Below are 20,014 nucleotides of genomic sequence, written 5' to 3' on the forward strand. Positions count from 1 at the left end.
TGTGAGTGGTGAGGAGATGCCTGATCTTCCAGTTAGTCAGAGTGCAGGTGACCTGGCAGCTACTGCAGCATCCATATCTCCATCTCAAATGGATGTAACCATGCACATTCCTGAATAAAAGTGTAGGTGATGGAGGTGCAAGAAACAGCTGCTGCTGAGTTTAGTTCCTTAAGTCTAGATGATCCAGGACTGTTGACCCAACTGAGCAGTAGCCTGAGGGATTTCCTTGTACTGTATGGGCCACAGCAAGTGAAAAACTTCATTTTCCCCAAAGACAATGAAAATAGAAGTTTTTATCCAACAGATTACTGGCGTGAAATCCCCGATGGTGACAAAGTGGAGAGGCCATGGCTTATGTACTCAAAAACCCAGAATACTGTGTACCATTTTTGTTGCAAACTCTTCCAGTCTAATGTTCCAGCCACATTAGGTTCTACAGGAACAAAGAACTGGAAAAATCTGGCTAGAAATCTGGCATGCCATGAGAAGACAGCAAATCACCAGAGAGCATTCCATAGGTGGAAAGAGCTTGAGATAAGACTAAGGTTAAAGGCCACCAAAGATGATCCACATCAAGAGAAGATTGCATCAGAGTCTCTTTACTGGCAAAATGTTCTGAAAAGGCTCATTGCCATTGTGAGAGTGCTTGCTATCCAAAACCTAGCACTGTGTGGCGCTTCAGATCAGCTATATGTAGAGCTGATGGCAGAGTTTGATGCCGTACTTGAGGAGCATCTAAGAAGAGTCACCACTCAAGAAATGTAGACAAACCACTACCTTGGAAAAACAATTCAAAATGAGATCATGCAGTTACTGGCAACAAAAGTCAAACAGAAGATTGTGGCAGATGTGAAGTCAGCAAGATATTACTCTGTTGTTCTGGACTGCACACCTGACATCAGCCATACGGAACAAATGACTTTAATGGTGCGTTTTGTAACAACAACAGAACCTGGTGAAAATGTCCCTGCAGTGGTGACTGTCAGAGAGCATTTTTTAGAATTTATTGACATTGATGACACTACAGGAGCTGTTATGACAAATGTGCTTCTTAAAAAGCTGGAAGATACGGGAATTGCGATAGCTGACATGAGAGGTCAGGGCTACGATAATGGCGCTAACATGAGAGGAAGGAACAGAGGAGTGCAGACATGGATCCGAGAGTTAAACCCTCAAGCTTTTTTTTCATCCCATGCTGTTCTCATTCATTGAACTTGGTGGTCAGTAATGCAGCATCAGCGTCTAGTGAGGCTGCTGAATTTTTTAATGTAATTCAAAGCATCTATGTATTTTTCTCTGCATCAACTCATCGATGGCAAATTTTGAAGCAACATCTGGGAACATCCTCTCTGACGCTGAAACCACTGAGTGCCACATGGTGGGAAAGTTGAGTGGAGGCAATAAAGGCTATCAAACACCAAATTGAGATGATAGATGATGCCATAGTTGTAATTATGGACGCTAATGCTATGACAGGAACTGTTCGTAGGAGAACAGTGGCAGAGGGAAATGGAATCACCAGAAACATATATCACTTCCAATTTCTGTGTTGCTTAGAGTTGTGGCATGATATACCGTTTGAAATAAACGTTGTAAGCAAGAGACTCCAAGGTGTTCACCTTGATATATCTGGAGCAATGGAACAACTGGACAAAGCAAAGTCATACCTACCGGCTTACTGGTCAGATGAGGGATTTCAAAATGTTCTGAAGAGTGCACAGAAGTTGGTAGAGGAACTTCACACTGAAGCTATTTTCCCACCCATTCAAGAATACAAGAGTCACCAAAGAAGATGACATTTTGATTATGAGGCACGGGATAATCCCTTAAGTGACCCCAAACAACAATTCAAAGTTGAATTCTTTAATCAGGTGCTAGCTTGTGCAATACAGTCAGTTAAAGAACATTTCATGCAGCTCAAGGAACACAGCAGTGTATTTGGATGTTGTATGATGTTCCAAAACTCCTTGTTATACCTGAAGAAGACCTACACCAGCAGTGCAGGGCACTAGAGATAGTGTTGACACATGATGACATGTGCGACGTTGATGCGAATGATTTAGGTGATGAACTTGAAAGCCCTTTCAAGATACATTTTAGCAGGATCAACTCCAAAGGCTGTTCTGTAATATATGTGCACAAATAAGATGACCACCCTCTTTCCAAATGCTTTGGTTGCTCTGCACTTACTTCTAACACTTCCTGTAAGAGTCGCCAGTGGAGAACACAGCTTCTCCAAACTGAATTTAATAAAAACACATCTATGCTCCACAATGACACAGGAGAGGCTGGTCGGCCTTGTAGCCACCTCACTAGAGAATGAGCTAGCCCAGACTGTAGACCTTCAACAGGAAGCAGTTCAAATCTTTGCAACCAAGAAGGCACAGAAAGCACCATTTAGATTATTCAAACAGATAAAAATGCCAGTGTTTACTATGCAGACAAGAAAAGTTACATTTGCTGGTCACATGTTTGAAAGTTAAGTGTTAACTTAAAATGCCCTGTTCAAAAATTTGAAGTATTGGTTCTCCTTTATTGGGGTAAGTAGCAGAGCAGTACTATGAGAGGAGTAGAACAGGAAGAAGGCAGAATTGAGACCTTTCAAAGTTTTGGCCCAAGCAAATGGGCATCATTTGAGCTCCCCGCCTTAGGAGCCAAAATGTTGTGGGCTGGCCCTAGAGGTAGATCATGACTGCAGAGAGCTTGAATTGGTCCCAGCTTAAGATCCTTTTTAGGGGCCTCTGGATCAGGAAGTGATTGATCAGATTTTTCTGGGATGGAGGGCAGCTGAGGTGGATTTGTTCTCCTACCTGAATGAGAAGCCATTGGTCTTTAGCTCAGCACCAAGAAAAAACTTCTAGAGAGAGACACCTTCTCTGTCAACTGGGAAAGGAGGCTTATGTATGTTTATAAAGATGGACCGTAGCAGAGTGTGGCAGGGCCCCCTTGGCTTCTGCCTCTGCTAAGTTCACAAAGTCACTCTGAGACCTTGAGTTTAGTAACCACTGGTACACTTTATTCTCAGGCTTGTTCCCATCACTGTTTCACCAGGTATGTTAACCCTTCACTATCTACAGGTAGGAGGGAGGGAGAACTACCTCCTGTTTCTATCCCCTGCCTTTTCCCTTTCCTTCTTCTCTCCCGTGGCTTCCTTCCCCTCAGGTTTTTATGCAGCCCCAGGCTGATTAGGTAGCAGCTCTCTCCCTCGCCCCAGTTAGGGCCAGGTTATCTCCAGTCCGCTCTAATTTATTCCCCTAACGAGGAGCAGGCGTGACAGAGGGCTGAATCTGCAACCCTTTGCCCAGCATCCTGTCACAGGGACACACACTGCCATGCCACCTAGATGTTGGGTAGGGGTATGACTGTTTGACTTCCTCCTGGATTACATGAAAGGTGATCAGTGTCTCTCCAATCCCTTCATCTTGAAGGGCTTGACACTTTTGAAACCCCCCATTAAATCCCCCCATTTGTAGTAGTATATTAATTAACGTGGTTTAGACAAAGCTGATGAAAACTCCTTTTGAGCCACTGAATTGTGATCTCAAGTTTCTTACACGTAAAGTAATTTTCCTGATGACAATAACTTCAGCTCATAGAATGAGCATCAGGCCCTGGAGGTAGAAGCATTTTACCCCAAATTTTACAAGGATGAAAAAAGGGTTGCAAATGCCTCAGACATTTCTTTCCAAATCGGTGTAGGAGTTTCAAGTTAATAAGTATGTTGTTCTGCCAATGTGTATGCACATTCCTCCCTCTGAGGTGCTGCTTTGTATATATGCATAATGATAAGAGGTCTCTGGTTTATACGTAGAATGGACTAAAACCTCTAGAAAGTTCATTAAACTCTGTTTCATTTGCCATCAGTTGAAAAGACAACACTAAAAAGGGCTTAACAGCCTGGCCTGAAAGTAGAAGGCTCATGTCAAGGCTCATATGTACTGTATGTAAGAGAGCAGTATGATTGCTCAGAGCTCCAGCATGAAACTGGACAAAAGCCTGTTGAGAGTCTTTGAGTTAAGTTCAGCGGTGAGAGCAACAAGGGTGATGATGTGGTGAGCATCTGCTATAGACCACCAGACTAGGAGGATGAGGTGGACGAGGCTTTCTTCGGACAACTAACAGAAGTTTCCAGATGACAGGCCCTGGTTCTCATGGGGAACTTCAATCACCCTGACATCTGCTGGGAAAGCAATACAGCAGTGCACAGACAATCCAGGAAGTTTTTGGAGAGTGTTGGGGACAACTTCCTGGTGCAAGTGCAGAAGGAACCAACTAGGGGATGTAGTCTTCTTGACCTGCTGCTCACAAACAGGGATGAATTGGTAGAGGAAATAGAAGTGGGTGGCAGCCTGGGCAGCAGTGACCATGAGATGGTCGAGTTCGGGATCCTGAGAAAAGGAAGGAAGGAGAGCAGCAGAATATGAACCCTGGACTTCAGAAAAGCAATCTTTGACTCCTTCAGGAATGGGCAGGATCCCCTGGAAGGCTAATATGTGAGGGAAAGGAGTCCAGGAGAGCTGGCTGTATTTTAAAGAAGTCTTTTTGAGGGTGCAGGAACAAACCGTCCTGCTGTGCAGAAAGAATAGCAAATATAGCAGCTTGGCTTAACAAAGAAATCTTCAGTGAGCTTAAACACAAAAAGGAAGCTTACAAGAAGTAGAAACTTGGACAGATGACTAGGGAGGAGTATAAAGATATTGCTCAAGCATGCAGGGTGTAAGCAGGAAGGCTAAAGCACAATTGGAGTTGCAACTAGCAAGGGATGTGAAGGGTAACAAGAAGGGTTTCTGCAGGCAAGTTAACAAGAAGAAAGTTAGGGAAAGTGTGGGACCCTTTTGAATGGGGGAGTGACAGATGATGTGGAAAAATCTGAAATACTCAATGCTTTTTTTGCCTCAGACTTCACAGACAAGGTCAGCTCCCAGACTGCTGCACTGGGCAGTACAGTATAGGGAGGAGGTGGCAGCTCTCAGCGGTGAAAGAACAGATTAAGGACTATTTAGAAAAGCTGGACATGCACAAGTCCGTGGGTCTGGATGCAATGCATTCGAGGATGCTGAGGGAGTTGGCTAATGTGATTACAGAGCACCTGGCCATTATCTTTGAAAACTCGTGGCAATCAGGGGACGTCTGGGATGAATGAAAAAAGGCAAATATAGTGCCCATCTTTAAAAAAGGGAAGAAGGAGAATCTGGGGAACTACAGCCTCAACTCAGTCTCTGGAAAAATCATAGAGCAGATCCTCAAGGAAACCATTTTGAAGCACTTGAGAGGAGGAAGGTGATCAGGAACAGTCAACATGGACTCATGAAGGGAAAGTCATGCCTGACCAACCTGATGGTCTTCTATGATGAGATAACTGGCTCTGTGGATATGGGGAAAGCAATGGACATGATATATCTTGACTTTAGCAAAGCTTTTGATACAGTCTCCCACAGTATCTTGCCAGCAAGTTAAAAAAGTATGGATTGGATGAATAGACTATATGGTGGATAGAAAGCTGGCTAGACAGTCAGGCTCAGTGGGTCGTGATCAACGGCTTGATATCTAATTGACAGCTCGTATCAAGTGGAGTGCCCCAGGGTCAGTCTTGGGGCCAGTTTTGTTCAACATCTTCCTTAATGATCTGGATGATGGGATGGATTGCACCTTCAGCAAGTTTGCGGGTGACACTGAGCTGGGGAGAGAGGTAGATACGCTGGAGGGTAGGGATAGGGTCTACAGTGACCTAGGCAAATTGGAGGATTGAGCCAAAAGAAATCTGATAAGGTACAACAAGGACAAGTGCAGAGTCCTGTACTGAGGACGGAAGAATCCCATTCACTGCTACAGGCTGGGGACCGACTGGCTAAGTGGCAGTTCTGCAGAAAAGGACCTGGAGATTACAGTGGACGAGATGCTGGATATGAGCCAACAGTGCGCCCTTGTTGTCAAGAAGTCTAACTGCATATTGGGCTGCATTAGTAGGAGCATTGCCAGCAGATGGAGTGAAGTGATTTTCCCCCTCTATTCGGCACCGGTGAGGCCACATCTGGAGTATTGCGTCCAGTTTTGGTCCCCTCACTACAGAAGAGATGTGGACAAATTGGAGAGAATCCAGCGGAGGTCAAGGAAAATGATTAGGGGGCTGGGGCATATGACTTACGAGGAGAGGCTGAGAGAACTGGGCTTGTTTATTCTGCAGAGGAGAAGAGTGTGGGGGGGGGTGGGATTTAATAGCAACTTCAACTACATGAAGGGGGGTTCCGAAGAGGATGGAGCTAGGCTGTTCACAGTGGTGGCAGATGACAGAACAAGAAGCAATGGTCTCAAGTTGTAGTAGGGGAGGTCTAGATTGGATATTAGGAAAACCTATTTCATTAGGAGGGTGGTGAAGCACTGGAATGGGATACCTACGGAAGTGGTGGAATCTCCGTCCTTAGAGGTTTTTAAGGCCCGGCTTGACAAAGCCCTGGCTGGGATGATTTAGTTGGGATTGGTCCTGTTTTGAATAGGAGTTTGGACTAGATGACCTCCTAAGGTCTTTTCCAACCCTAATCTTCTATGATGCATATGATCCAAAGCAAAATGGTTTCCTCTGCCTGCATCAGGGATGTTTCCATCACAGCGAGTGACAAGATCCTCACTCTGTACATTTAGAAAATAATATTATTTGGATTTGTTTTTTCAAAGGGAATCCTGTTTTAGTGTCTGCTTGTTGTAAAACCTAGTTTTGTATGCAAGGTAGCATGGTCTAGTGGAAAGAGCACTGGGCTGGGAGCCAAGGAAGTTGGCTTGTGTTCCTGTCTTTGTTACTGACCTGCTATGTTACCTTAGGGAAGTCATTGCCCATCTCTGTGCCTCAGTTTCACTTCACACTGTTTGACTGTCTTGACTATTTAGATTAAAAGCTCTTTGGGGCAGGGACTGTGTTTTACTATGTGTTTGTACAGTGTCTAACACGAAAGGGACCAGATCTTGCTTGAGGCATCTAAGCACTGCTGCAATACAAGTAGTTAATAATAAATAATAATGGTTCTGAGGCAGAAGATGTTGAATTCTCCTGGGCACCCTTCGAGTTCTTATTTCTTCAAGGACGTTTCTTATTTAAATTGGCCCATTTTATTTGAAGATTTTCCTCTTTACTTGCATCTTTAGGTTACCTTGTGTTTATATCTAAGGTTGCTAGGAGGTAATTTTTACCTCTCAATTATTAATACAAATAGACAAAAAAAAATTCCATTCATGTTGGTATTGGCCTTATTGCTGCTGCTTGTTGAAGTTTCGTTCTTATTCTTTTTTTTTGTGACACCCCTCAAGCTACTTACTCTCTGGGACTCCTAGCAAAATGCACTGGGGAAAAGCAAACTCTATAGTGGTATGAACAAAAACAAAACAAAAAAACTCCCCTTTCTTGTTTCCCCCCTTATGTTTTTTGTTCTTTAGAATTACCAATGCTACATAAATCTCTACTGCCTAAGGGCTATATTGCAGAAGAGAGGAATTTAAAGGGAAAATATAGAGTACTAGTAATATTTGCTACTATAATGAAACATTTTAATCAGTTGTAGATCATTCAGTCTTCATTTTTTTAATTTTTTGAGTTTTACATGGATTTTTCCAGTCTCCCTTTGGGAAGAGTCTAGTTCTAAGAGATATGTGTAGATTCTGTATATATATACAGATTTAATAAATCTAGGGTTGTCAGGACAGATCTCCATAGATGATTCTCTGAGACAGGTGAAATTGATGGCCTTTTAATTTAGGTACTATGTGGAGTTAGAAATATTGCATAACCTCTGTTGGATTCCATTGCAGTTACATGTAGTACATTTGAGAAATTCAAATTTGTAGTGGACATGTGATGATGTAGTGGTGATGTGACGATAGTGTTCAATGCAAAACGTTCATAATTATGGGAGAAAAAATTACTATCAAAAGAAAACATTTGCACTACTATCAACACAGGATACTTGTATGTATTTAATATTTCAATGATACTGCTAAGTATACTGAGACAATTGGAAAATTTTATATGTAACCTTCAGTAACAGAACGGATACACTTAATTTCTAGATCAGCTTCATATGAGAGGGCAATGTACAGATTGGACAGCATAGCAAATGACTTCCATAACATAACATTTTATGAATTATTTACATCACTTCTATGCACCCTACATCCTGAAATAATTAAAGAATCTAATGAAAAGTCATGTGGAAGAGAGCAGATATCTTTTGTTTTGTTTTTTCGTTTGATTCATTTTTTTTCTTTGTATGGAGAGAGGGAGGGATATATGTGTGTGTGTGAGAGAGAGAGAGAGAGACTGGAAATGTTATTTGTTAAATATGTATATGTACATTTGAGTTTTATATAAGAAATTTGCATAAAATCAGTAATACAATTAGAAAAATAACTGTGTAGGAGAACAGACGAATATAACTAAAGTATTATTGGTGTATTTTTTTTTGTTCGCTTCCATTTATTTTTATTTTGTACTGGAAAAAACTTTAAATATAAGTTGGAGAAAAAGTCCACTCTGCTTCTCTCAGAGCTCTAATTTCTGATGTTCTGCAGACTCAGAGGCACTACAGCATCAGTTTTGCATGTTTTTTGTGATGGCTAAAAATTATTTCATTTAAGGGTAAGCGTTCAGTGATGGTAACTACAGCAGGATCTGTTTTGGTAAGTTTTATTAAGATCAAACAGTCCACTGCTCCTGATGCTAATGTGCTAATTTATGTACTGTCATGTTCGAAGACTGACTCCTAACATCAAAGAATTAAGTCATCTGCTACCACTGCCTTCCTCCCAAGTACTGGTACATTGCATTAAATTCATAGTGGATGAAAATGCAAATTAATTTAAACACCTGTAGTTTGTTTCTTTGTTAACATTAAATATTTACAGAGAATTATGATAACCTACAGCACCATAGGGCTTGTTGAGCTGTGTTCTCTCCCAGCTAATAGAAAAATGAAATTTAAGGTAAAAAGTAATTTTCTAAATATGTTTCCTTCCTCATTTTGTTAAACTGCAAGCTAACATGACATTTTCCTGCCTTTACTAGTTGATTTATCAGAATCTAAACAGCAGTAATACTTCCCAGTAAATAATTTGGCATTATCAAGGAAGAAATCAATACTGTATTGCATTTAGCTAAAAATTTGCCATGTGAAAAGAAAACTAGAATGAATTGTGGGACAAATGTGCTCTCGGTCATTGGACAAATTGCTCAACCAGGTAAGAATATTCCTTCTTTGTTTACATACTTGTCTGGAGGATTCTCAAGTCATACTGTATATAAAGCTACCCCTTTGATTCTCCTCAGCTAAACTAAACAGTGGTAACAGATTCCTTTTGGTTTTGGTTGGAGAAAATCCATTTCTAGACCACCCAGTTAGCTGCCTTTGGAATTTAGACCGCATGTAAACCTTCAGGAATTTTCCTAGGTCTTGTTGCTTTTTTCTTTCCAATTCTTGAGGGGCAAACTGTCCAAATCTTAATGGACAATTTTTCTGTTCTGTTGTATTTGAACAAGTGAGAGTTGAGTTAATATGAAGTGTCTGTTGCAAAGTGATTCTTGTGTGGAAATAGTTATTTCTGGCATCTCCACAATCTCAATTTACATTGTAGGAGTGGATGAAATCTGGGTAATTGTTCTCACCTATGGAATGCTATGAAGAGACCTGAAACAGAAGATTAAGCTATGTCTTTTCAACTGTTGTGGTGTTCAGCTGTGTGTATCTCTTTGCTACTTTCCTCATGGATCTGTAGCAGAGCAGGTCAATCTTTAAGGAACATTGCCAGCATTTTCTGTTCTACAAAATTAGCTTTTTCCTACACCCTTTTCTTATACAAGGTTTTTCACAGGGGGAAGAAATAAAATGCAAAACCAGCCACACAGGCAAAGACAGTTGTTCATTTTCTTAATTTTGTGTGTGTTAGCAGTTCTTTATTGAACCTTTTCCAGATTGGGTTCCTATTTCCACCATTCTCTGGTTCCTGAGTAATGTTCCCTCTACCTTTTTCCTTGTGGTGTGTGGAATGAGCAGATCTGAGAATGCAAAAAGGAAAAGAGTATACAAAGCAATGTCAAGGTAGAGCACTCCTTGAAGTCTACTAGGGACTTGGGCATTTAGATATAATTTTACCAGGGAAACACTTAAGTGCTGCTGGGATAGGTGCTATAGAGAGCCCTCCATTAAATAGATATGCCTATTGCTAAAGAATGAGACATAGGTCTTGTCTACACTGGCAAGTTTCTGCGCAGTAAAGCAGCTTTCTGTGCTGTAACTCCCGAGGTGTACACATTGCGAAGCCATTCAGTGCGCAGAAACTGCACAGTTGCCATGCTGTAAAAAATCCACCCTGATGAGAGGCGTACAGCTTTCTGCGCTAAAGGTACAGCACTGCACTGCCAGTCTAGACACCCTGGTCGATTACAGCATTGCAATTGGCCTTTGAGAGGTGTCCCACAATGCCTGTTCTCACCTCTCTGGTCATCGATTTGAACTCTATTGCCCTGCCCTCAGATGACTCATTCCCACCCCGTAAATTCCTTGGGAATTTTGAAAGTACCCTTCCTGTTTGCTCAGTGATGCGTGCAGTGGTCTCAGTGCATCTTTCCGGGTGGCTGTGCCTGCTCCACGAACCAGGCGATTGCCCACTTGGAGCAGTGACGAGCTGCTGGACTGCATCAGCATTTGGGGAGAGGAGGCTGTCCAGTCCCAGCTGCACTCCAGCTGTAGGAATTATGATACCTATGGATAGATCTCACAATGCATGACAGAAAGAGGCCATGACCAGGACACACTGCAGTGCAGGGTCAAAGTGAAGGAGCTGCGGAACGCCTACCCACAAGGCGCGGAGGCAAACCGCTGCTCCAGTGCTGCACCCATGAGCTGCAAACTCTACAATGAGCTGCATGCGATACTCAGTGGCAACCCCACCTCCACTGTGAAGGCCACTGTGGATACTTCGGTGGCTTGCATGCCAGTCGAGAGTGGACTGAGCAAGGAGGAGGAAATCTTGGACAAGGATATGGGGGCGGCAGGACCCAGAGGCAGAGGCCTACTCGGAGATCAGAGATGCAGTCACTCAGGAGCTCTTTTCTACCCTGTAGGAGGCTAGCCAGTCTCAGCTGTTGGAGTTTGATGAAGCGCAACCAGAGAGGAGGGCCCTGGTAAGTGGATTTGATTATGGTAATTGCTGAAGCGAGTTGTTGGGGTGGGGGCAGGAGGTTTGCAGAAAGCAGGCTTGTGTCTATATAATGCATGTATCTCCACATGCCTAGTCTGAGTGGCGGGACAGAGTGTTGATTGACTCTTTCACTTTATAAGAATCTGCCTCAAAGATCTCCAGGAAACTCTCATGGAGATACCGGGCAATCCACTGCCACAGGTTCTTTGGCAGAGTTACTTTGTTTCTTACCCTATTAAGAGTAATTTTCCTGCACCACTCTGCCATCATGGTGGGGGACAAGGAGGACAGATGGACGACCATTGCTGCAAACAGGAGAGCTGCATAAAGGCCAGAGTGGAAGCCACAGTCTTGGATAAGACCCTCCCTTGATTTCCTGCTCACCATCAGCAGTGAGGTATCTTCCATAATGAACACAGCCTGTGGAAAATGTGGGGACAGGAATGATTATCAGGCCCCCCCCTACAGTGCTGGCTTTCCCTGAGAGCCATGTGCCCAGTGTACAGTAGTGTCCGGGAACACTGATTTCCCCTGCCGCTGTGGCTACTCACCATTTTGGGGGTCTTGTGGCTCATGTGTGCTTGCCTGGGGTCAACCAGTTAGTGACAAGTATGTGAATAGTGGCTGTGTTTAAATCACTGAATCAGTGGTCTGTGTATTGCAAACAATACTTCTGTAAAATGTTGCATTTTGGCTTCACAGGGATGACCTTGGGAGCCCAGCCTCCCTCTTCATCGCTGGCTGAACAGCTGCGCAGAATTCGAAAGCAGCCACGAAGAACTAAGGAAGACTTTCTGCGTGAGGTTATGATGCGCTCCATAGCTGAAAAACAGGAGTTGAAGGAGTGATGGGACAGAGAGAAGAAGGATTGAAAGGAGAACATGGCAAGCCAGAATGAAGCCATGGAGCGGCTTTTAAAAGTTATGGAATGCCAAGTAGACATGCTCCAGGCGATACTAGCACTGGAAACTGAGCAGCCTTACACCTGCCCTCCCTTGCAGCAGCTGTTGCAAAACTTTTTCCTATGCTCCCCCCAGATATGGCCAACACATTCTTATCAACCTCCTGGTTCCAGTCTGTACCCGCGGCATTCCACTCCTCCTCTGTTTCAATCCAGGAGTCACCCTCTCTGCTATATCATCCCTGCCAGAGATTATTTGTCCCTCTGACTCCTAACAATATTTCTGAAGAACGAATATTTTTTCTTTGGAATACATAAAATTGCATCTGTTGTCTAGTAGCCTCTCAAAATACAAAAGGGAGAAGAGCCCTGAAGCCCACATCAAGGTCTCTTCACCTTTTTCTCTCTTATTTCAAATGAACACTGTATTGTACTGTCAGTGTACTTTTCGGGAACAAAATATAAACATTTCCAGGAAAGGATTCTTAATGCTTTTTTTCCGTCAAATGCTGTTGCCTTTCTCCCTGGTATGAGAAACCTTTTATTTAAATGGGAAAGCCCATGAACTAATCCTTCAGTCCATCCCCCATCTCTTTGTGAACACATACATGGAAAGCAAGACTGAAATGCCAAGTGTGTTCTGTTCCTAAAATTCAATAGTACTTTGTTAACATAAATATTTAAAATATTCCCCTAATATTGCTCACCAAAATAGATCTACAAATTAACTGTATTGGATAATGGACTAGCCAAAAGAAGGCTTATACACTGTAGATAGTGTCTGAGTCTGAAATTCATGCCCAGTCTTTAATTAGATGAATATGCTGAAATTGACACAGCCTACCTGGAATGCAGTTAGAAAACCTTTGACAATGAGTAGAGTCCATTATTCTCAAAGCGCTACCACTATTGGATTTGGATTAGGGCTGTCGATTAATCGCAGTTAACTCACACGATTAACTCAAAAAAATTAATTACGTTTAAAAACAATAATCCTGATTAATCACACTGTTAAACAATAGAATACCAATTGAAATTTATTAAATATTTTGGATGTTTTTCTACATTTTCAAATATATCGATTTCAATTACAACACAGAATACAAAGTGTACAGTGCTCACTTTATTATTTTTTATTACAAATATTTGCACTGTAAAAATGATAAAGAAAAGAAACAGTATTTTTCAATTCACCTCATACAAGTGGTATAGTGCAAACTCTTTATCATGAAAGTGCAATTTACAAATGTAGATTTTTTGTTACATAACTGCAAAACCAAAACAATGTAAAACTTTAGAGCCTACAAGTCTGCTCAGTCCTGCTTCTTGTTCAGCCAATCGTTTAAGAGAAACTAGTTTGTTTACATTTGCAGGAGATAATGCTGCCCACTTCTTCATTACAATGTCACCAGAAAGTCAGAACAGGAGTTCGCATGGCACTGTTGTAGCTGGTGTCGCATAGTATTTACATGCCAGATGTGCTAAAGATTGATATGTCCCTTCATGATTCAACACTGTTCTATGTTTTTACATTGTTTTATTTTTGAGTGCAGGGGTTTTTTTTGTACACAATTCTACATTTGTAAGTTCAACTTTCATGATAAAGAGGTTGCACTACAGTACTTGTATTAGGTGAATTGAAAAATACTATTTATTTTGTTTTTTACAGTGCAAATATTTGTAATAAAAAATAAAGTGAGCACTGTACACTTTATTCTGTGTTGTAATTGAAATCAATATATTTGAAAATGTAGAAGACATCCAAAATATTTAAATAAATGATATTCTAATATTGTTTAACAGATTAGGGCTGTCAAGCTGTTAAAAAAATTAATTTGGATCGTTCCTGTTAGATATAGAGGTAAAATGTCATTCCATTTGGTTCAACTTTAAATTATCAGTTTAAAATCTGTTTTATAACAAACTAATTGTCGGTATCTTTACATCTCTGAATCTCTGTTGACAGGAATGATGCAGAAACGAAATCTCTTTTGGCTTGCACATTTAAAGATCTAAGAGTTTGGGTTTTCCACACTCTTTCCCCCTTTTTTTCCCATTTTAAGTTTTCATCTTTCCCTTTGTCCAGACTCTTCATTTCCCCCCTTCACATTTTTCTTTCACTTATTTGAAGAGACTATTGATATCAAATACATTATTCAATATAACATTAAACTTCCTCCAAATTCTAGAATCATTGCCTTGGATTTTATAATAGAACGTATTCTGCATGATAAAGTAAGAATTTTCACCAGGAAAAACAAATTTTAAAAGCCCATTTGTTAAGGAACATTTATCCTTTAAGAAAAATTAAAGTATTTTCAACCTGTGATATGCAAACTGAGTTAGCATTGGTGATGGTCAATCTCTCTTGATATTGTTTAACCATTAGACAAGCCAACCACAAAATGATTCCTGGAATGCATGAATGCAATTAAACAGTATGTTATGCTTTTAATATTCAAATGCTTCTCCTGTCAGTGGAACTAAATAAAGATATCCTGGAATGGGGGCAATCGGACATGTAAGAAAACACAGTAGGCCTGATTCTTGAAAAAAAAAGGAAATAAGGATATCACTTGTTTTTGAGAGACCCCTATTCTGGTGCAGGTTGAAGCTGCAAGTGATCAGCCCTAACATTATACCACTGGTGAAGGAATTCATGTCAGTGGAGGACTGGATGGAGCTCTGCTGTTTTCAGAACCCTTTGGGCAGCAGTGAACCGGGCAAGTTTCATTTTGGTGAATTTTGGGAAAGTGGTGAGCAACAGCAGAGGCAGGTGGGCACTGATGCTGTTTACTGGAGTAGGGTATGCAAGAGTACAGGCTGGGAAAATTAAGAGTGATAGAAGCACCCCAGTTACAGGAGCCAGAAAGCTCAGTGCAGTAGTGTAGAGCCAAGAGGTTGGTGAGGCGTAAAGTAGCATAGAACCCTCACACCCTAGCAGCCAGGAAGCGTACGGATACACACAGAGTTGGGTGAGGGAGACTTCAAATTGAGAGAAGAAAGGAATGACCAGAAATATTTGGGAGGAGGCTGAGAACATGATGCAGGGAAAGGGAAAGAGAGAGAGTGGTCTACATAAAGCAAAGAATGATAGAAAGAAAAGGGGAAGCAGACACTGAAGACAGCTCAGAAAAAGATGCACCGTGTTCTGTTATTGGGGGAGGGGGAAGAAGTAGAAGTGGAGTAAAGACTGGAAGGAAGATATAACAAACATGAAGGGATGAAGTAAAAAGAGTGGTTGAATAGTATTCAACAAATGTATTATTTGATTAATTTTACTGGTTGATCAAATAATTTTAAATTGGTATTTTTCTCTGGTATCCATGCAGCTCTTTGACTGGTCAAATACTAATAATCAGGAAAGAAATCACTAAATTAATGCTGATGGAATTATTAGATTAATACAAATAGAATTAATCAAATGTGGGAGATGAATACATTCGTTGTTTGATTCAGCACTTAGTAGTAGGGTGACCAGATAGCAAGTGTAAAAAATTGGGACAGGGTGGAGGGGTAATAGGAGCCTATATTGAAAAAAAAGCCCCAAATATCGGGACTGTCCCTATAAAATTGGGACATCTGGTCACATAATATGTGATGTGTTATTGTTTAAATTGCAAATGTGTTACAATTAAATACAGTATGAAATAAACAGTATGCAAGTAATTTATTTCATTAGTGGTTAATTATGGCATTATCCCTAGTTCAGAGTAAGGAGCAGAACATTGTTGCATTGCTTTAGGAGAAGTCTGAACGGGAGGTTGTGACTCCATGAGTCTCTCTGAGTCACAATCGCCGTCCTGGTTCCAGTGCTGCTCCATGGAGGAGTAATCTGTGCTGGATATAGAGCAGGTGGAGCATATGTTCTTTGGCATGCTGGCACATCTTCACTTAACAACATGTTGGGCAATCTCTGCTTCTCCTGCCCACCTGTATGAGGTGGTGGTCAGGGGAATGTAATGGCTTTAAAGAACCCACTTCTGCTCCTGTACTGCTCCCCAGGATGTCACAATTTGGCCCTGTAATTGCTGGGGATTTGGTTTTCGGTTGTGTGGTGACAGGTATTTTTCACTTTATTAGGTTTAGTTTTCAGACTAGTAGGTTTTGTGTAAATTTCAAGCCCCTAAATATGGTACTATTACTGGTTTTATGTTCATGTTTAGGTTTGAACGCTCAGCATAAATGTTCTCTGTTTCTTTCATGTCTGCAACATGAACTGTGATTCAGTGTTAAATGTTTACAGGTATACTGTCAGGTTAAAAATCATATTTTAAAAATATTCTTTACCCATGCTACCAGTACAGCCTTGGATAATTAAAAAAATCTTAATTTTTTTTCACCTGTTGGTACTCATTGTTTACCTTATACATTTATTACATTTTCAACAATGAAAATAAACAAGCCCAGTTTTACGTTAGTTTCAAGTCTGTTTCATTGTCTGGCTCTTAAGCGCTACCACAGTATTGTCGGGTCTGCAGGAAAAGGTTTAAATCCAAACAAAATTTCACCTTAATTAAAAACAGACAAAACCAGTGAAAATATTTCTTTTAACATTAGGTTTTATAATTTTTTATATATACAATGTGAACTTTTTAGAAATGGTTACTATAGTAAATTAGGTTTCTGAATGAAGATGAGAAGTATTAGCCTTCAGTTATGATCTGGGAGGCTGTAAAATAATATTTTAAGAGACTAAAAAATGCAAAAATTAGTAGGGAACCATGGGTTTCTTCTAACAGTTGTAAGGTTTTATTGTATACAGTATACTAAGTATTGTCTTTGTACAATAATGTCTTAATTGCTTTGAGCTGCAAATTCCATTAGACTTACTACTTTCACAATATGACTGATCTGTATCATAGTATTTTTTAGTTCTCTCAATTACTAATTGTTTCTCATTATTTTCATGAATTGTGGAGAGGAGACAATTTCATTTCTTGGCTAGATTTCAGATATGCTAAAAATGCAAGTGCAAAACTGGTCCATTTTATTCTTAATTCTGAACCAAAAATATCAATTCTGCAAACCATTTCATCTTCTGAGACTAGACCAAATCATTTCTGTTTGATTCTGTATTTCATGGGCTCTTGTGTCCAGTAGCAACAACATATTCAGTTCCCAATTCCCTGCCCTCCCTTTCCCTTACTTTAATATGCTACACAGTGCTACAATTTGTAGTATGATTTTAAATAGTGATACAGTAACAAGAATGAGGTAAAACCACATATGCTTGAAAGATGGATGAAAAAATTTAAGCCTTTAGCAATGAAAGCAAATGCATATTCTATTACAGACTGTGTCTTTTTAATGAATTTTCATTTTTGTTAAAACAGAGGGCATCAGGACAACAACAGGAGATTAACAACCTGGTACAGAGAAAAATTGCTGTAGATGAGGAAAATGCTCTCTTGAAGAATGAATTCAGTAATTTGCAGCAGAAATTTAAAGATAAAAGTCAAGAACTTAAGGTATATTGACTTGTATGTAGTTGTATAGGACCATAGCTTTGAAGTACTTCTTTAAGTAATGTCAGTCTTTGTGGCACAGAAAGTGACAAGCTTGGAAGAAAAATTGCCTTAGGCCTTGCTACAGCTTACAGTTCTCTCACACACCAACTCTGAGAAAGATGCTTTAAAGCTAAGAATCCAAGCTTTATAACTTTCAGATAAATAGTTAATGATGGAAATGGAGCAAAGAAAGTAGGAGTGTGAAGATGTGGCTTCTTGTAATTAGATTCTGATGAGACTGGCATTATTAATTGATAAAGCCTAGGTTTGAGAGGATATGTCTGTGTGGGTCTCAAAAATAGCTGGGGACAGCATCAAAGGCAGCTTGATCAATTAATGGCCTCTTTGCAAATGTGTACTCATCAGCGCTGTCATCCAGCTAAAAAATATGACCCTTCCACCTGCATGAAGGAGGCCAATAAAAGTACACAGGTGACCTTGGCCATCAAATATAGAAGAAGCTGCTGTGAGGGTAAAACTGCACAGTTTATATTTGCTGATTAGTTCTCACTTTTTTTTGTTTATCGGCCCTTGTGGTACTGTTGTACAGGACACTAAGGAGCGTGCACAGAAGAAAGAAGAGCAAAACAGACTGGTTATAAAAAATCTGGAAGAGGAAAATGAGGGATTAAATACACGCTGCGCTGACCTGCTAAATGACCTGGAGAAACTGAGGAAGCAGGAGGCACAATGGAGAATAGAAAAATCTGGTATTGATGCCAAAATAAAGGTATGAGATGGAATGAACTACTGGATATTATTTCAAAACTAACTTCTCCCAGGCACTTGCACTACATGTTATTTTCTTTAAATAACAAGTTATATATTCAAATCTACCAGTGGGGACTGACATTCATTTACATTCCTTCACTTAAGACCCACAGCTTTTTAAAAATTGATGTTACCAAGCAGGAAACTGACTTCAAATAATCATCCTAAAATGTAATCATTAAAAGATAAGATATTGGAATCTGAGATAAAAGGTAATTCTTTAAAAACAGCTTTTAAAATCTTCTCATTCAAGATTTTTTTCTCAATTACAATTTAATTTAATATCATTTGATTGTAGTGGACTTGATATTTGTTATTTTGTAAGATGGTTTTAAGAACTTTTCAGCTATAGTTTTGAATAAATTTCATCTTAGCCTGCAGAGGGCTCCACTCTTCGTGAAAGGTTTTTTCACTGCATATCATATTGAAAAAGTTACAGTCACTTTTTGATAAATATGTTGATGCTTTTTCATTTCATTTGGATGCTTCCTACAGAATGTCACACTGTGCTGAATTGTGTATTACTTCCAGTTTGTAATTCCTTACCAGTCTTTCTCACGAAAACTGGCATGTCTTTTTAAAATATTTCTAGGTAATGAGTCACAAACGCTAGTATCAAATCATTTGTTAGTCTTTGCATCTGTATTTATATAAAGTTTATGTATTTTTGTATTATTTAGTCTAAGGTGCATTGAATACATGTATTTTTTTTTTAATAAAATGCATCATCTGCTGGTATATTGTATGTCATAAACAGCACAACTTTGGCTTGCACAGAAATGCTGTTTAATCTTTTTCATGGCAATTTAATGGTAATGCAGTGTACAACATTGTTGGGTCCTTTGATCCGAGGATGAGAGGGACATGGAATGCTGCAGAGGCAATCCACTGAACCCTGTGCTCTTTACTGACACCCATGGCTGTTTTAGGCATGGTACTGAAAAGCTTTCAGAGCATTTCAGCCCTCATAAAACAGAAGATTAATTACTGAAATCCAAGGCCCATGCTTGTCTGGAAGGTTTGTATCTATTACCAGGACTCTATCAAGGGCTTGGAGATCCTCAAAGGGGAAACTTCGCTGATAAGTGTATGTATTAGAATGATTTAATTAATTTTCAGGTTGTCAGCTTTGTTGTTGCAGTATCTCTGATAAATTGTTGCAAATACACCTCTACCTTGAAATAATACTGCCCTCGGGAGCCAAAAAATCGTACTGCATTATAGGTGAAACCACGTTATATCGAACTTGTTTTGATCTGCCAGAGTGCGCAGCCCCGCCCTCTGGAGCGCTGCTTTACTGCGTTGTATCCGAATTCGTGTTATATCGGGTCGCGTTATATTGAGGTAGAGGTGTAATTTAACTCCCCATAATTTCGCATTACACCAATGAAAAGAGTAAATTCAACATTCCTGGGTTGATTTTATGGCAGCTAAAGTATACCATAAAGAGAAGAAGGTTTGTTATAATGGTGTGAGCACAGGAGTAGGGGCAATCAACCCCAGCTTGAGCACTGACTGCCTCTGTAATGTTGGTCAAGACACTTTACCGCTCTGCTTCAATTTTCCTCATCTATAAGGTGTGTATAGTAATAAGACTATTGTGAGGATTATTAGTTCATATTTCTAAAGAGTTTTTTAGAGGAAAGATGTT

General features: G+C 40.2%; 1 protein-coding gene across 4 annotated transcripts in view; it reads left to right on the forward strand.

Annotated features, from left to right (window-relative positions):
- CNTLN (centlein) overlaps nucleotides 1-20,014 on the forward strand; it is a 263,011-nt gene that overhangs the window by 55,832 nt on the left and 187,165 nt on the right. For all 4 annotated transcript variants that reach the window (XM_030566561.1, XM_030566562.1, XM_030566560.1 and 1 more), the window contains exons 4-5: nucleotides 17,419-17,553; nucleotides 18,143-18,322. In XM_030566561.1, the coding sequence (XP_030422421.1) occupies nucleotides 17,419-17,553; nucleotides 18,143-18,322 (315 nt within the window). The remainder of the gene's footprint in view (nucleotides 1-17,418; nucleotides 17,554-18,142; nucleotides 18,323-20,014) is intronic.

The sequence above is a fragment of the Gopherus evgoodei genome, chromosome 6 (genome assembly GCF_007399415.2).
Source record: "Gopherus evgoodei ecotype Sinaloan lineage chromosome 6, rGopEvg1_v1.p, whole genome shotgun sequence".
Classification (NCBI taxonomy): domain Eukaryota; kingdom Metazoa; phylum Chordata; order Testudines; family Testudinidae; genus Gopherus; species Gopherus evgoodei.